The sequence below is a fragment of the Dipodomys spectabilis genome, unplaced genomic scaffold (assembly GCF_019054845.1).
Source record: "Dipodomys spectabilis isolate Male_0828 unplaced genomic scaffold, ASM1905484v1 ptg000573l, whole genome shotgun sequence".
NCBI classification, from domain to species: Eukaryota; Metazoa; Chordata; class Mammalia; order Rodentia; family Heteromyidae; genus Dipodomys; species Dipodomys spectabilis.
The window spans coordinates 1056512-1075088 of NW_024871250.1; the positions used below are offsets into that span (position 1 = coordinate 1056512).

Below are 18577 nucleotides of genomic sequence, written 5' to 3' on the forward strand. Positions count from 1 at the left end.
CTGGGACAAGCCATCCCAGCAATGAGCACCTAGACTCAGCCAGCCTGGGGAACAAGGGAACATGGAGAGGAGTAAGAGGAGATGATGTCACACCAGCTACTTTGTGCCTGCCCTTTCAAAATTAACCAGAGCCGGGAGGTCAGTGGAAGTAAGAAGCCTGCCCAGCCAATGTCTATACCTGTCTACCTATTAACTGAACAGGAATTTATGTTCTTGCCTTTGTCACCTGACTTGTCTACCTAGTCGCCAGATGTCACAAGTAGCTAGGGACATTTCTACCAACATTTTCAACCCCAAGTCCTTCCTCTTGCCATTTATTTGCTCTTTAGTATTTTTCAGCCCCCTCAATGCTCATGAGACTTCTCCAGACTTCATCTAAGGGCTCACGCCACCAAGGGACAGCTGCTGCTCACAGCCTTCTCTGGGAGGGGACCAAATTCCAGCCTTTTACCCCTATTGTCGATGCCCCTTGTCAGCAGGAAGTAGCCAGAGAGAATCCGCGTCCTATTTCGTGATTATTAAAAGGCTGGAATGTAAGGTCCGCTCCTGGATGGCTAGCAGATTCCACCCTCCTCGCAGCAAAGTCTCCACCCAGTACCTGCATTACCTAGGCAACCGGGACACCTGGAAGAGGGCACATCTGCATCCGCTGAGGTCACATCTAAATTTGATGTGGCCACACCTTTCTCCGCCCATACCCTAGATAAGGCCTAGCGCAGGCCCAGAAGCTCTCTCTCTGCTCTCTCTGCTCTTTTCTAGCTCTCTCTCAGCTCTTTCCTTCTCAGCTCTCTCTCAGCTCTCTCTCTCTCTCTCTCTCTCTCTCTCTCTCTCTCTCTCTCTCTCCCAGCTCTCTTTCCCAGTTCTTTCCCCACCGTGTGGATGACCAAGATGGCCTGGTGCCAGCCAGAACGATGAATAAACCTACCCCTTACCTGACAAAAATAAAATAAAAAATAAAAAAAGAGCCGGGCATTGGTGGCTCACACCTGTCATCCTAGCTACTCAGGAAGCTGAGGTCTGAGAATCACAGTTCAAAGCCAGTCTGGGCAGGAAAGTCCATGAGACTCATCTCCAATAAACCACTCAGAAAACTGGAAGTGGTGCTGTGGCTCAAGTGACAGAGCACTAGCCTTGATCTGAAGAGCTGAGGAACAGCGCCCAGGACCAGAGTTCAAGCCCCACATGACAAAAAATAAAAAAAAGAAATAGTGTATTTGTGAGTGTAGCAAACTCCCTTGACCAACTGTAAATCTACTGGCTTGGTGCATTCTGTAATAATGGAGTAAAACTTTAGTAGCAATATAGAAAGAGGTTATGAATGGAAAACTGAAAATTGTGGTCTTAGAGTTCCTTCTTTAATAAGACTATACCCATGTGTACAGTTGCCAAATGCAATTAATTCTACAGCCCTGGCATAACTCATCATGACATCAAATAAATAGGAGTGTGGAATGGGCTTGCAATAAATAAGACATAAAGCACGAGAGAAAAGGACAAGAAAACAGAGTAATGAAGTTGCTTAAATTAAACCAGGTGGAAGGAATCCACCCTCCAGAGGATGAAGAGGAAAAGCAAGTTCTACTTCATGGGATGCTTAAAGAATTGCTGCTGACCCAGCTGTAGTGGTACATGCCCGTAATCCTAGCTCTCTGGGGGCTGAGGCCGGCAGGATCACAAGTTGGAGTCCAACCAGGGTGAGTTCTGTGCTTTATAGTAAGTAGCTTTTTGGAAAAGAAAGTAAGGGAGGGAGGGAGAAAGAAAGGGAGAGAAGGAGGGATGCGGAGAGAGGAAGGGAGGGGGGGAGGGAGAGAAGAAGGGAGGGAGAGAAGGAGAGGAGGGAAGGAGGGAGAAAAGGAGGGAGGGAGGAAGGAAGGAAGGAAAGGAGGGAGGGAGGGAGAAAAGGGAGTGAGAGAGGGAGGGAGAAGGGGAGGAGGAGGGAAGTGGGGAGGCGGGGAGGAGTATTTAATGTTTGATTCAGTGCTGTGGAGCCCATGAACACAGGCATGCCATGAAAACTTGCTCTCATGGATTCCCTCTGAAGAGCTTCCTCAGAGCCCCCTTGAGGTCCTTGTTCCTCAGGCTGTAGATGAAGGGGTTCAGCATGGGGGTGACCACGCTGTACATCACCGAGGCCGTGGCACTCGAGTGTGAGTTCTGCGTGGCTGAAGAACTGAAATACACCCCTAAGCACGTGCCGTAGAATAGAGACACCACGGAAAGATGAGACGCGCAGGTGGAAAAGGCTTTGTACTTCCCCTGCACGGAAGAGATTTTCCGGATGGAGGATCCAATCTTACAGTAAGAGTAGAGGATGCCCGCCAGGGGCCCACAGAACAAGAGCCCCGCTGCAAAGAACATGACCAGGTTGTTGGGCATGGTGTCTGAACAGGCCAGCTGGACCACTTGATTAAGCTCGCAGAAGAAGTGGGGGATTTCCCAGTCTGTACAGAAGGAGAGCCTCAATACCATCAAGCTCTGTAACAAGGAATTCAGGGCACTCGTGATCCAGGACCCCAAGAGTAGCAATCCACAGAGCCGAGGATTCATGACAACCGTGTAGTGTAAGGGGTGACAGATGGCCACGAAGCGGTCATAGGCCATCACGGTCAGGAGGAAGTTGTCCAAAACCCCAAAGAGTATGAAAAAGTATATCTGCATGATGCAGCCTTCATACGCTATCGCCTGGCTGTGGGTCTGGATGTTCACCAGCATCTTGGGGACGGTGGTGGAGGTGAAGCCGATGTCCACCAGGGACAGGTGGGAGAGGAAGAAGTACATGGGCGTGTGCAGACGGGAGTCGGAGATGGCTGCCAGGATGATGAGCAGATTGCCAAGCACGGTGATCAGATACATGGCCAGGAAGAGGTCAAAGAGGAGGGGCTGCCATCTGGCGTCCTGTGAGACTCCCAGAAGAAGAAATTCCGAGATATATGTGTGATTCTTCAGCTCCATGTAGTTTATATACCTGAAACAGACAGATACACAGACACAGACAGACAGAGACAGACAGACAGAGATGGGGGCAGGAGGAACCAGAGGCAGAGAAAACAGAACCAAGTCAGCACAAACCTCACCTGAAAGAAGCACTTTCATGGGTTCCACAGTAAGAAGCAGGTGGCTGTTTGGTGAATGAATCTGCTCCCTGACGATCGCTGGTTTGGATCTTCAGCATCAACGCTCAGCCCTTCCCCAACAGGACCTATATCAAAGATATGAATCGACGGCGTCTGTGGAACACACTGGCACCGTCCGGAACATGATTGATCAGAACTCACACTCAAATGTCCCTGACACCTAATGAGCAAGAATGAACGCGCACAAACCAAAAAGTACACGTGGACGAACACAGAATTATAGAACTGCGAGACTGTCACAGCTTATCAGGGTGGAGGAAGGAGATAGGGAGGATACAAGACAGGGGGAATGTCCGTGTGGGGTGCGAGTTCAGACGAAAATAACCTGACGGTGACCAGGGGACCCCCCCCCCATTGAGGGACTCACAGTCATCTGCAGCAATGTGAGCCTGGCAGCAAGAACGGCCAGTGCAAAGGCCCTGAGGAAAGTGCTTCTTTTTGATATTCACAACCAGTCACATGACAAGGCCATTGGCCAAGGTACAGAGTAAGAAGAGCCGGCCTCACAGAATAATATGTCAGCAAGACAAACAGATGCTCCCTGACCAGACATTGTTCCCTTTCATTGTTGTTATTAAGTTAGTTCCCAAGGTTGGGAGAGATGAGAGACGAGGGAAGGGGTGTCATGGATCAAGATGCATTGACTTGGGCTGGGAAGGTGGCTCAGGGGTAGAGCGCTTGCCTCGCATGCATGAGGCCCTGGGTTCGATTCCTCAGCACCACATAAGCAGAAAAAGCCAGAAGAGGTGCTGTGGCTCAAGTGGTAGAGTGCTAGCCTTGAACTGAAGAGCTGAGGGACAGCGCCCAGGCCCAGAGTTCAGGCCCCACGAGCAACAACAACAACAAAGATGCATTGACTCATATATGGATATGGTGAATTAAAGCTGAAGTACTTTACCTTTAAATAGTTGTACAACTAAAGATAATTTTTTGTAATTCAGAAAAGTGAGTTCAGATCTCAAAGGCAAAGGTACTGGGACAGTAAAGTATCACTAGAGTTTACTAAACAAGGAGAATCTAGTTAAGGTTGGAAAAATGATCTTGCCTTTTGCTCACCTTTGCAACTTTACTCCTGAACTACTGGTATCTCTGACTCAGGCAATGTGAAAATAGGTAAGGAAAAAAATGAATTGAGGGGCTGGGAAGGTGGCTGAGTGGTAGAGCGCTTGCCTTGCATGCCTGAGGCCCTGAGTTTGATTCCTCAGCACCACATAAGCAAAAAGAAAAAAGCCGGAAGTGGCGCTGTGGCTCAAGTGGTAGAGTGCTAGCTTTGAGCTGAAGAGCTGAAGGACAGCGCCCAGGCCCAGAGTTCAGGCCCACGACCAGACCCCCCCCCAAAAAAAAGAATTGAAACGCAAAATATTGTGTGATTTTGTTCATAGATGGAATCTATATCAACCATTACCACCATCCTCACCACCGCCAGCATCATCATGATACATGGATGTTAAATGGGCACTGTTGAAGGGAAGGACCGATAGATCTCCTCTTCCAATATCTCCTCTTCCCAGAGGAGATAACAAAGAGTAGGTCTATCAGGAAGTAAATATTATCAAAGCAAATTATCACTCCCTTATCTGGGAATAGCATAACAAAAGTCACTACAAACTATGAAAAAGAATGGATGAGGAAAAGCAAAGGGTTATAAGCTAAGAGTAGTGTAGGCAAGGTTTGATCAAGGTTTATTGTATGTGCGCATGTAAATATCACAGTGAAACCCTTTTGTACAATTACTTTGTGCCAATAAAAATTGAACCAGTCTGGAAACCAGTGGCTCATACCTGTAATTCTAACTTTCCAAGAGACTGAGGTCTGAGGATCGAAGTTCAAAGCCTGCCAGGACAGAAAATCCTGTAAGATTCTAAGCTTCAACTTACAAAAGCAAGAAGTTGAGCTACAACTCAAATAGTAGACTGCCAGTGTGGAGTAAGAAAGGCTAAGCACCCAGGCCCTGAGTTCAAGCCTCGGGACCAGTGCAAAAAAAAAAATTAACAAAACTAATGTAACCCTACTTAGTGATTTCTTTTGCCTTTAATTCTGAATCGCATATTTTGTGTCACCATTTGGAATATATGGAGCTGATTGTCCTTTCTCTAAAAATCATTTTTACCTTCAAAAACTACATGCACATGTATGTACACACAAACACACACACACACACACACACACACACACGTGCGTGAGTGTCTAATGTGTTCATTTCACTGTCCTGTTCACTCACATTCACCCTATTAAAGTAAGCAGATGCCACAAAACCTATGTCAAATAATCTTTCTCTGGAGCGATAAGGTTTTCCTCATTTGTAATAATTAGAATATGCCTAGAAATGTACAAGCAAACTCAATGTATGGTAAAAGACAAAAACATTATATTTGGACATGGTAAATTAAACAGCACTCTAAACATCCACACAATGAGAACAAGGGAGGATATTCTTAGGAGAGGATCACAAGGGCTCAATAGCTTTGTGTATATGATCATATAAAATGAAGTTTATTGAAATGAATTCCAAGAAATGGAAACAAGAAGTTTTTTATTTGTGGTGGTTCTTTTTTTCCCCTTGTTTTTTGCCCTTTTGTTGCTTGTTTGGATTTCTGTACCTTTTGTCCTGTAAGTATGTTTATCTGATTTGGTGAGGAGAAGAGGAAATACAGAAATGGTGGGACAAAGAGTGAACTAATTCAGCAGCGACAGTCATGAAACACTACATTGGAAACAAACTATACAACTTGGGGGGAAGGGGTGCAAGGGAAAAGCCAGGAGAAAATGATGGAGGGGTGACACCATTCAAAAAGAAAAGTGTCCAATACCTGACTTATGTAATTGTAGCCCCTCTTTACATCGCCTTTACAATAAAGAATATTTAAAATAGGAAGTGTCAGCCAGCATTCTAATATTTAAATATCTCACACACATTTAAAGTTGGTGTTCCATTTTTACTGTGACCTCTTTCAACCTGGGTTTGAAAACATCTAAAAGATCTGCTCAACACAGAGAGAAAGCAACAACATTAAATGTCCCTAAGGGATTAAAAAGTTCTAACAAGATCAATTAGTCCCAGAGAGACTGGAAGGAAGGAAGAAGAAAAAAGTTCCTGATCCTGGCAGCATTCCAAGTCCAAGACTAACCCTTTGAGAACAAATAAAAATAATGAATTATCAGGAATAAATCCCTCAAGATACCTAAGTAATATCATTTTGTGGGTGCTAACACATTGATTACACTTCATATGAAAAAATAGCAAAATGGAAAGAATAAGCTGAAAATTTTAAAAAGATACCAAAGAAAATAAATCATAAGGCAATCTGGGACATATTTATGTGAAATATTAGAGGATATGTTCCCTGGGCTATTTAATATTGATTTGACTAACTGGTTTTTTTAAATGCATACATTTGGTACATAGTGATTGCACAGATTATAATTAAACTCAGAATTAAACAGAGTACAGTTGTGAGAAAACTACAGGCATACTTCATGGAGGTGAAAAAATCATTGTGATTTAGGTAAAGACAAAAAATCCATTAGAATATTAGTTTATCATTTGCAAAGAAATGGAAGGAACTGAAATAAATTATATTAAGTGAAATAAGTCAGGCTCAGAGACACAAAAGTTGCATGTTTTCCCTTATATGTGGAAGCTAGAATTAGTTTATAAAAATAGGGCTGGGCAAGAGCAGAGAGACAAATGGCACATGGTCTCCCTGATAAGTGGATGTTAAATCCAAAGTGTAAAGAGATATGACAAAGTAACCAAGACTCAAGAAACAAAGGCCCTCCTCTCATCTGGTCGAATCATTACTAAATGACCCCATGCTACGGACCACAAATATGGTATATATGTACACAATGGAGGGAAACTAGGAGGAGGACACAGAAACAGGGGAAAACATGCAACAGCGGGACCCATCAGCTGCACTGGACATTGACCAAAATGAACTAAGCAACTCAATGGCAGCGATGGGAGGGAGAGAACAAGTGGGAAAGATGGAACCGCTGATGCCATGCAAAACAAAAGAAATGTACACATCACCCAATGTGGAAGAAATAACTGGATTGTCAAAGCTCATAGAACTCATAAACTTTATAGACCACAATTTGCCCCATGCTGGGGGATAAAAGCTCAGGGACAGCTTGCAGGCCATGAGTTCAAGCCCCAGCACTGGAAAAAAAAAAAAAAAGCTAAAATAAGGGAAAATAAAACTGGAAACAATCCTAAATGTCCAACAATGGAAGAAGACTGGTTTAGTAAGTTATGGTGTAAAATCATTTAAAGTGTTTCATGTATATTTATCATATATTAATAAAATTATACATGGGTTAACAAAAAATAGGGCTGAGAAGGTGGCTCAGTGGTAGAGTGGTTGCCTTGCATGCATGAGGCCCTGGGTTTGATTCCTCAGCACCACATAAAGCAGTAAAATCCGGAAGTGACGCTGTGGCTCCAATGGTAGAGCACTCGCCTTGAGCTGAAGAGCTGAGGGACAGCGCCTAGGCCCAGAGTTCAGGCCCCACAACCAACAACAATAACAGCAACAATATATGTATATACATATATATATATGCATATGTTGGGTAGTATGCAAGTGCAAACAAACGTATTAACTGAAATACAATAGATTGGAAGGAGAACTCAATTAGTGGAATTCCTTGGAAAGGCAAAGTCAAAGTTCAAAATAAACACCAGGAAATGGATACTTGCAGGAGGTGGGTGGGGTCAAGGGGAGAGGGGTAGATGAATAAACACTAGAAGGAGGAGAATGAAGTCATGTATATTCTAGAAAATTAAGAAATGTGATGGAAGGTGGGTATTGGGAGGGGTTGGAAGAGATGACATTGATCAAAATGCAATGTACTCATAAACTACCTTGTGCGATGCCAACTCCTTTGTACAACTAATTAAAAATAATTTAAAAAATACCTCTGATGACAGAAATATTTCACTGAGTTAAATCTAAATCTTTCAATGGCCAAAAATGTAACTGTAATTATAGAGTAATCTCTAAGTGATGTTAAAATGTTGACATGGGCATAGCATACTCAGAAGTATATCAAAATGTTTCTTCATCTCAGAAACAAGCTAAATCCACCCCAGTGACTACAAACAAGGCCACACTAAAGCTAGCAGCACAACCATGTACACTGCAGCATTATTTACCATAGGTAAGATATGGAACCAACCCAGATGCCCCTCAGTAGATGAATGTATCAAGAAAATGTGGTATACATACACAATGGAGTTCTACACTTCCATCAGAAAGAATGATATTGTCCCATCATAAGGAAATGGAAAGATCTGGAAAAAAATTCTATTAAGTGAAGCAAAGAATTGTAGGTTGCATGGTTTCCCTCATTTGTAATAACTAGAATATGTCCATGATATTCTTAGTAGAGGTCTGCAGTAGCCCAATCATGAGGTGCATATAACTGTATATAATGAAGCACATCAAAATGAACTCCAAGAATTGTGGGGGGGGGGGGGAGAAAGGAAGAGAGAGAGAGAGAGAGAAAGAAAGAAAGAAAGAAAGAAAGAAAGAAAGAAAGAAAGAAAGAAAGAGAGGAAGGAAGGAAGGAAGGAGGGAGAAAGGAAGGAAGGAAAAAAGAAAGAAAGGAAGGAAGGAAGGAAAAAAGAAAGAAAGAAGGAAGGAAGGAAGGAAAAAAGAAAGAAAGAAGGAAGGAAGGAAGGAAGGAAAGAAAAAAGAAAGAAAGAAAGAAGGAAGGAAGGAAGAAGAAAGGAAGGAAGGGAGGAAAGAAGAAGAAAAGAAGGAAGGAAGGAAAGAAGGAAAGAGAAGCCATCAGTTCACTGCATGTCTCTCCACTGTTCCTCTTTTCCTGCTAATTCACTACAAAAGACATAAAACAAACGTGCTAATTGTATTGAACTATCTTTGAGCTCTCCATTTGTCTTCTAACTGGGCTTCTATCATCACTTTCCGGTCAAGAACCACGCTGTATGGCTGAGTTCAGTGCTGCCCACTTACCGCTGAAATCAAACACATCAATGGATTCCAACAAGCAAGCATGCAGTCCTTTCAAGTGTGAACGGGGCTGCATTGACTCGCAGGTGACCTTAGGTAAGGGTCCTTGTGTCTCATGTCTAAGAAGGTCTCTGGAAAACCCTGTTGGTTTCTCAAACTCACCTGGGTGGATTTCCTGAACGACAGGATTTTCTATGTGGAAAAACAATACCCTTCCTTGGCAGTTGATAATGGAGATTGCAGCGACATAGACAAACAGGACAGCAAAATGAGGTCAAGCATCCATCCCCAGGCAGATAAGAGCTCCAAGGTGAACCACCATATCCCGTCCAGACAAAGGCTGCCAGCACCCAGGGCTATAGAAGGTCTTCACTCAGTCGGTGTCATCACCAGACACATTCCTCTCTTGTTTATCCAGCCTTGGCTGTTATCACTGTCCTACGGGATCCTGTGCCACGTGGAAGGCAATTTTCCTGCTGATTCCCAAGACACCAGCTTCACCGTTCCCCGAATGGGTCATTATTGCCTCTTCTCCATGGAAAGTTCTCGCTGCAGAGACTGAACCTCCGATAGCTGCATCCCAACCTTTAATCATTTTTATTGTATTGTAAAAGTGGGGTAACAAGGGCTACAGCTGGGTAAGTCAGGTAATGACTCCCCTCCCACATTTTCTTCCACTTTTGCCCCTGCCGACCCCTCTCCCCCCCAAGTTCTACAGCTCATTTCCAGCACGGTGTCTGGTGAGTATTGCTGTTGTATTGGTTCACACTTTGTCCTACCCTTACGGTGACCCCCTTCCCTTCCCCAAATCAGATAAACTTACATACAATACAAAGTGTACCCAAAAAAAAAACAGAAACAGCTATAAAGGGGGGAAATGGAAGAAAAAGAGGAACCCCAAACAGTACAATAAAAAACCTCTTGTGGGATGGGAAGGAGGCTCAGTGGTAGAGTGCTTGCCTCACATGCATGAAGCCCTGGGTTCGATTCCTCAGCACCACATAAGCAGAAAAGAAAGCCAGAAGTGGCGCTGTGGCTCAAGTGGTGGAGCGCTCTCCTTGAGCTGAAGAGCTGAGGGACAGAGCCCAGGCCCAGAGTTCAGGCCCCATGACTGGACCAAAAAAAAAAAAAAAAGGAATGTGCTCACTACGTGAAGCGTGTTGAGTAACTCTCTGTATACCGCCTGCACAGGAACAATGGAATATATTTCAAAATAGAAAAAAATGAAACAAAAAATAGAAATAAAAAAACATGAAAATAAGTCATTGGGAGAAAAACTGTCTTTTCTATCAAAGTGCATTGCTTAAAAGTTCCTGTTTCCCTACTGCAGGACAGAGTAGGAGAGACACTTGAACTAATAGGCACAGGAAGGAACTTCCTGAACAGAGTCCCAGGGTCACAACAAGTTGGAGAGAGGACTCGACAAATGGGACTACCTTAAAATAAAAAGTTTCTGCACAGCTAAATCTATCGCAACTAAGCTAGAAAGACAACCAACTAATTGGGAAAAAATATTTACCAACAATATATCAGACCAGGGGTTAACATCCTGTAAATACAGGGAACTCAAGAAACTAATCCCTCCCAAACCTAACAAACCAATTACTAAATGGGCAAGGGAACTAAAGAGAGACTTCTCAGATGAAGAAATAAAAATGGCAAAGAAACACATGAGGAAATGTTCATCATCCCTGGTGGTGAAGGAAATGCAAATAAAGACAACCCTGAGATACCACCTTACCCCAGTCAGAATGTTCCACATCCACAAATCAGCCAACGACAAATGCTGGAGGGGATGTGGAGAAAGAGGAACCCTATTACACTGCTGGTGGGAATGTACACTTATACAACCACTTTGGAAAGCAGTCTGGAGGGTCCTTAGAAAGCTAAAGATTGACCTCCCTTACGACCCAGTCATACCACTTCTAGGCATCTACCCTGAACAACAGGAACCAATATACAAGGACACGTGCACCTCCATGTTTATTGCAGCACTGTTCACAATAGCTAGGATATGGAAACAACCCAGATGTCCCACCACAGATGAATGGATCCAAAAATTGTGGTATCTATACACAGTGGAATATTATGTAGCCATTAGAAATGACAAAATAATGGCATTTGCAGGGAAATGGATGCAGCTAGAAGGAATCATGTTGAGCGAGGTAAGCCAAGAGCAAAGAGACAAATGGTCCATGGTCTCCCTGATAAGTGGATGCTAAAGCCAAAATGTTAGGTGATATGACAAAACTAACAGGACTTAAGAAACAAAGAACTCCCACTCATCTGGTTGAACCACTACTAAACATCCCCATGCTGCTGATCACATGTATGGTGTATATGTGTACACCGTTATATGTTATAGACTGTGAGAGACAATTTGCTCCAGGAAAGTTAGAATGAACTTGTGACTTTAAATGAGCATCATTATTCCACAATTCTGTGAAATTCCGGAAATTATGTAATCACTTAATCACAATCAAAAAAAAAAAAAAAAGAACCTGGGGAAGGGAGGGAGGGAGGAGATGGTAGGGGGAAAACAATGGAGGGGGGTAACAATGTTCAAGAGGAAGTGTACTCATTACCTCACTCATGTAACTGTAACCCTCTGTATAGCATCTTTACAATAAAAAAAAAAAAAAAAAGACACTGGAAAAAAAAAAAAAGTTCCTGTTTCCACTTAGTGGCGTGGCTCATGTGTGGGAATGAGGACTGGATAGGAAAGGGTTTTTAAACGTCAGATTTCACCTTTTTACTGATTTCAAGACGGAATGACAACATACCCCAGGCTGAGGGTGGGGGTCTATTTTGAGACTATTTATGAGTTGCTAATCTTATTTCAAAATCACTTTATGTGAATACATTTTACCCTTGTCAAACCAGCCAATCGTGAGCAGACTGTGAATCTGAGCTCAACCAATCTGAGCAGAGGGGGCGGGCATTGCTGCGTGAGAGATAAATATCAGAACGCAGGCCTTTGCTCCATGTGCTTGCGTGCTTGCTAGATTTTGGCTGCTGGCTCACTCCTCTGCAGAGACCTAAACCTGGCCTTGCAGAGACCATTCTTTATTTTCACGTCTATTGTGTTGTGATTCAAATGGTTTTTGGAGAGTATCTTCATAACACTCGGAGAGGCAAATTGTACTGATAACAAAATGAGAGAAAAGAGAGTCATTTGTTGAAGAAAGTCCTAGCATTTAAATAAATAGCTGGAAGGGTATATTTAGTATTCAGACACCCTAAGAATTATAGGAAACACACAGGTTTATTCTTAAGAATGCTTAATTCTCCCAGAATGTGATCTACCCATGATCCCTTGTAGAGAATTTCTGTCTGACCTCAGCAAGAGAAGGTAGCACTTCGGGGCAAAGATGCAGCCCAGGAGGCCCACACTGGAGGCCAAGATGAAGACCTCCACAGCTGCCCAAAAGCTGGAAGTGGTGCTGTGGCTCAAGTGGTAGAGCGCCTGCCTTGAGCAAAAAAGCTCAGGGACAGCAACCAGGTCCTGAGTTCAAGCCTTAGGACCCGCTTTTTCTCAAGGAAGTTAAAAATGAGAAGTGGTGGGGGCAGGGGGCTGGGGAAGGGATAAAAAGAATGGGGTGAATATGACCGGTGTGTGTCACACAGATGCTTGGAAGTATCACCATAAACTGTTCTATTGTACAATAAACACTACTAATTAAAATGTAGGAAAAAGGTATCGATACTCCCTCATATGCATCAGTCTGGGGAGATGACAGATGCCCCTGGGGAGGGATTTTCCAACATAAAGTTGGGCAAACGGAAAAACTGAGCAGAATGAAAACAGGACCTCGAGCACAGGAATACAACCTGCTCACCACAGTCGCTCACCGAGCGCTGAACAGCCATGCCATTCAGAAGGGACGCAAGGACACGACAAGAAGGAATCACAGAGTCCCAAGAAAGGAGAAAATCTCCTTTTCCATGGTAACATTTTTATCTTCTTAGTTGCAAAATGAAGATTTTTCTCCTCCCCATAGTTGTTCAATGGATGGCTGTTCTTTAAAAAAAGATCATTTATCGAGTGGCATTTATATCATCAAGAGGAGATTGTTTATAAAATTATGTCCTCGGCGATAAGTGGGGAGTTCCAGCTATTTCTGATCCAAAGATGGGTATTTGGGGAGGGGGTACGTTGACTAGCATCAAGCATAGGAAAGCACATTTTGCAAGTGGATTCCATAGAAAAGCTGATAGCAACAAGGAGCCATTCTGGGAGTCGGATACAGGCAATCATTTCTACCTCTGTAGCATCAACAGTCGCAGTCTGACTCTGCAGCTCTCGTCATCCCGGGCAAATGCTCCAGGCTCCGTACAAGGGCTGCTTCCATTCTTCCTACCTTGAAGAGTCTTCTCAGAGCCCTCTTGATGTCTGGGTTCCTGAGGCTGTAGATGAAGGGGTTCAGCATGGGGGTGACCACCGTGTACATCACCGAGGCCGTGGAGTGTGTTTTGGGTCACAGTGGAACTAATGTACATGCCAAGACAGGAGCAATAAAATAAGGAGAGCATGGAGAGGTGTGAAGAACAGGTGGAAACAGCACTTGCCCTGAGCTGGTGAGATTTGACAGACGGAGGAAACGATCTTGGAGGAGGAGTACAGAATGCCAGCCAGGGGACAGAGCCAGGAACACAGCTGCCAGATACATCAGCACATCATGAAGGAAGGGGTCAGAACAAGCACGGCGGATGACCTGGTTCAGCTCCCAGAAAAAGCGTGGGATCGCCACAGCAGTGCAGAAGCACGGCCGTAACACCGGAAGCTCCGTAACATAGAGTGAAGAACATTCAAACCCAAGAGAAGAACCACCACGCACAGAGCTTAGAATCCATGATGGCCGCGTAACGCAGGCGTGACAGATGGCCACATGGCGGCCCTAGGCCATCAGGGTCAGCAAAGAGATATCCAATCCATAACGATGATGAAGAACTGCATTTGGGTGATGCAGCTTTCGTACGTGATAACCTTGGTGTCTGTGTGGATGTTCAGCAGCATCTTGGGGACGGTGGTAGAAGTTAAACCCGTGTCCACGAGGGACAGGTTGGAGAGGAAGAAATACATGGGCGTGTGCAGATAGGAGTCAGAGATGATGGCCAGGATGATGAGCAGATTGCCAAGCACAGTGAGCAGGTACATGGACAAGAACAGCCCAAAGAGAAAGGGCTGCAGTCCAGCGTCCTCTGAAAGTCCCAGGAGTAGAAATTCTGAAGTCCAAGAGGTATTCATTGGCCATGTGGACTTGAAGTAACTAGCAACAACGAGAAAAACACGGTTGAGAGAGCTAAGCAATACTAGCTTGGCAAAAATAAAATACTGCGGGTGGGTGCCAGTGGCTCACGCCTGTCATCCTAGCTACTCGGAAGGCTGAGATCTGAGGATCACAGTTCAAAGCTGGCCAAGGCAGGAAAGTCCATGAGACTCTTACTGCCAATGAACAACTCAGACAACCGGAAGTGGCACTGTGGCTCAAGTGGTAGAGAGCTCACCTGGAGGTGAAGAGCTGAGGGACAGTGCCCAGGCCCAGAATTCAAGCCCCATGGCCAACAAAAATAATAATAATAATAATGATAATAATAATAATACTGCATATACACATTCTACAGTCAAGACCTGAATTCTGAAGCTTCACACATGAATCTCCCCAGACTTGGAATTCCTGTCCCATTCCCCATCTTTGTCTATGAACCAAAAATGTTTAAATACCGTTTCTGCCCTGATGGTTCACACCTGTCATCCTAGCTACCCAAGAGACAGATGGATTGATTCCAAGCCAGCCTGGGAAGGATAATGTGTGAAATTCTTATCTTAACCATCAAAAATCCCATGGCTCAAATAATAGAGTGCCAGACTTTGGTCAGTGCCCAGGCTCTAAGTTCAAATCCCAGGATCATTACCAGAAGAAAACATAGAAGAGTTGGGACTGCGAAGGTGGTTTAGAGGTAGAGTGCTTGCCTAGCATGCATGAAGCCCTGGGTTCAATTCCTCAGCACCACATACACAGAAAAAGCTGGAAGTTGCACTGTGGCTCAAGTGGTAGAGTGCTAGCCTTGAGCAAAAGCAGCTCATGGACAGAGCCCAGGCCCTGAGTTCAAGCCCCAGGACTAGCAAAAAAAAAAAATAGTTGGAGTGATTGTAATGAGCCATAAATGTAAAAGAGGGGTTGTTTAGTGAGGATCAGGAAGGGAGAGGGGGAAGAGGGGGAAGCACAGGACTAAAACATATATATATACATACACATGTGTAAACATGTATATATACACGTGTGCATATACACATATGCAAGTATTATGTATGCGTGAAAATACAGTTATGCACACATACACATACATGAGAAACTAAAGACCCAAGAATAGAAGTAACCTTTGCATATTAGAGACATGTCAAGAAAAGGAAATATAAGATTTTAATAGATGAGCAAAAGCATCCTGAAAAACATCAGAAGGTCCTAAGCCAGAGGCAAATATAATAAGCAAGAAAACAAAGTCCAAGTTTAAAAACAAATTCTGGGCAACATATTAGAAGTCAATAGGGAAATCGTAAACTGAACTCTTCCAGGGGAAATATGACAAACGCACCTGGGAATAGGAGCAAATGAAAATCTTGCTCCACCTCAAGTCGCTGTATTTTCCTGCGTAGGTAATAAGCTCTTTTTTCTCTCCCATCTGATGAAACACTCTCTCCATCCTCCTCTCATTGTGTTTCCACGGCCAGCACTTGGCATTGTCAACACTGACCTACACCGCTGAGTTCCTGCCCCTTCCTGGCCCTGGACACGAACACATCCATGCATTCATCAAACCAGCAAGCGATCACAAGCAGCGCTCAGGTCTTGGCTGGGCTACCTTGGGTCAAGGTGACCTCTGGTCAATATTCTTGACAACTGTCTCAGATTTCCTGCCATCACCACTTGGCTCCAACTCACTGACGTGGGTTCTCTGCATAGGAATTCTCCACTTGGAAAATTCAAAAATCCCTTTTTTGACCATTTACTACATGGTGGAGACTAAGCTATACATCCAGGCATAATAAATAGCCACGAGGGTGCAAGCATCAGTCCCCAACCTAGAGGAAGACTGAAAAGGGATGGTAGGGAAAAAAACAAAGGAGATAACAATGCTCCATAGGAAATGGACTCATTGCCTTACTCATATAACTGTAAACCCCAGTACAGCATCTTTACAATAAAAAATATATACTAAAAAATTAATTGATAAAAAAGGAAATGGCTGTCTATAATTAAGACAGCATCAGAGGAGGGATTTCTGGCAGGTCTGCTCATTAGACTCGTCCCCTTCTTCTTATTCCAGTCCTGAGTGCGTCATTCTCCCTGAGGGATGTCACTGCCAAGAAGCAATTTTTTTTTCCGTTCTGAGATTTGCTGTTCCCAAGACACTTGGCCCAACATAACGCAAAACAGTCATTAATGTGCTTCCATTCACTCTCCTCGCTCGCATCAGCCTAACTCATAGCCTAGCACAGCCCTCCACTAAGAGTTTTCAGAAGTCTACGAATGAACAACTTTACTTCACTGGTTTCCTGGCCTCCACCAACTCCTGATATCTCAATAAACTGAATAGCTGGATGCCAGGGGTTCCCATCTGTCATCCTAGCTAATCAGAAGGTTGGATATGAAGATTGCGCTTCGAATCCAGCCCGGCAGGAACGTGTGTGAGACTCTCATCTCCAATGAACTATCAACAACTAGACCAGAAGTAGAACTGTGGTTCAAGTGGCAGAGCACTAGCCTTGACTGAACAGCACCCAGGCCCTGAGTTCCAGCCCCAGGACCAACACACACACACACACACACACACACACACACACACACACACACACACACACCTGATTAACCCTAATTTAATTAAGGGAAATCCTGAGTCTCTCTCTGACTCTCTCTGACTCTCTCTGACTCTCTCTGTCTCTGTCTCTCTCTCTCTTTCTCTCTCTGTCTCTCTCTCTCTGTTCTGATACTGGAACTTGAACTCAGGGCACTGTGCCTGGGCTTTTTCACTCAGAGCAGGTGCTCTACCACATGCACCGCAAAGCTCTGCATAAGCCAGTTAGGAGCCGCACGAGAGGGGGTCAGAGAGGAAGTCCATGAGGTCAGGACATGACCGTGTCCTGGACAATGCGCAGGCCCTGGGGGAAAATCCTCTTCCCCGTCACCACGGCTGCCCCACAGGAGCCTGGGAAATTCTAGACTCACTTCCTGCCTCCAGAAACCTTTGTGATGTCACGGTGAACGTAGCCAATGAGAGAACGCGATGACAGTCACAGCTGCCCACAGTGATGGTGACCGAGGAGACTCTGCTCTGTGGCGGTGAATCGCTCTGAGCTTCCAGGGACTCCGCAGCTCACGCTGAGCTGCATCACCAGGGGGGATTTTACGAGCTGGTACGAAAGCAGCGCCATGGCACACACTTGATTTGCCTGCCGCGAGGCGAGAGCACAACAGAAACCATGGTGCTCGCAAGAAAGTCAGCTCTGGAGACCGGAGTCCTGGCTCAGCTGGGAGAGCACCACCAGCCAGTGGGCAAAAGCATCGGCCACTGAATTTGAGTCCCGGTCTCAGACCAAAAGAAACAAGAGAAGCAGCGACTGACGCTGACGTCTGAAATCCTGACCTGAGCGCTGAGGAGTGGGGAACGTGGCTGGTGGAGAAACTCAGAACACACACCTTCCCTGCACGCTGGACCGCAGGCATCAGTATGCGACTGCCATCGCACCCGGCAAGCTGGGCACCGCTCAGGGTCGGGAAACTATTGTCTCAGAGAAAAGCCCACATATTCATATTCATTGAAACGCTGAAAATAGCCAAGATAAGCAAGCTGCCAATGTCTGCGTTCACGATGAACAACGGATGATGGTACATCTAGACAAACTGAGCAGGGGAGGCAGGGAAGGGGGCTCAGGGGTAGAGCGCTTGCCTCGCACGCATGAGGCCCTGGGTTCGGTTCCTCAGCACCACATAAGCAGAAAGAGCCAGAAGTGGCGCTGTGGCTCAAGTGGTAGAGCGTTAACCGACAGCTGAAGAGCTGAGGGACAGCGCCCAGGCCCAGAGTTCAGGCCCCAAAACCAACAAAAAAATAATAACTGAGTAGGAACTGGGTGCCAAGTTCAAGCCCCAGTACACACACACACACACACACACACACATACACACACACACGTCGGCTTCGGAAGTCAGCTCATATGTAAATATTCTGTCTCTGATCTCCCCTCCAGCTCCCTACTCCCAGGTGGAGAAAAAAAATGACATTTTTCCCTCCACTCATTGCATCGATAACAAGGGCCATCTGCCCAAGTCAGTATTGAAAAGGGCTTCAAAAATGCCCACTATCTGCTAATGCTGAGTATCTCTACTTGTGTAGATGACTTTTTTTCTTTAGCATACTCATGGACTTCATTCTATTATTGGTATTTCTGTTTCTCAAAATATAATA

The 18577-nt window shown here is 44.8% G+C and overlaps 1 protein-coding gene and 1 pseudogene across 1 annotated transcript; both read right to left on the reverse strand.

Moving 5' to 3' along the window:
• Positions 1-2022: 2022 nt before the first annotated feature.
• On the reverse strand, positions 2023-2952 carry LOC122100328 (olfactory receptor 19-like). The gene has a single exon (XM_042670699.1). The coding sequence runs from the start codon at positions 2950-2952 to the stop codon at positions 2023-2025; it is 930 nt and encodes a 309-aa protein (XP_042526633.1).
• Positions 2953-13386: 10434 nt separating this feature from the next.
• Positions 13387-14360, reverse strand: LOC122100285 (annotated as a pseudogene).
• Positions 14361-18577: the final 4217 nt, after the last annotated feature.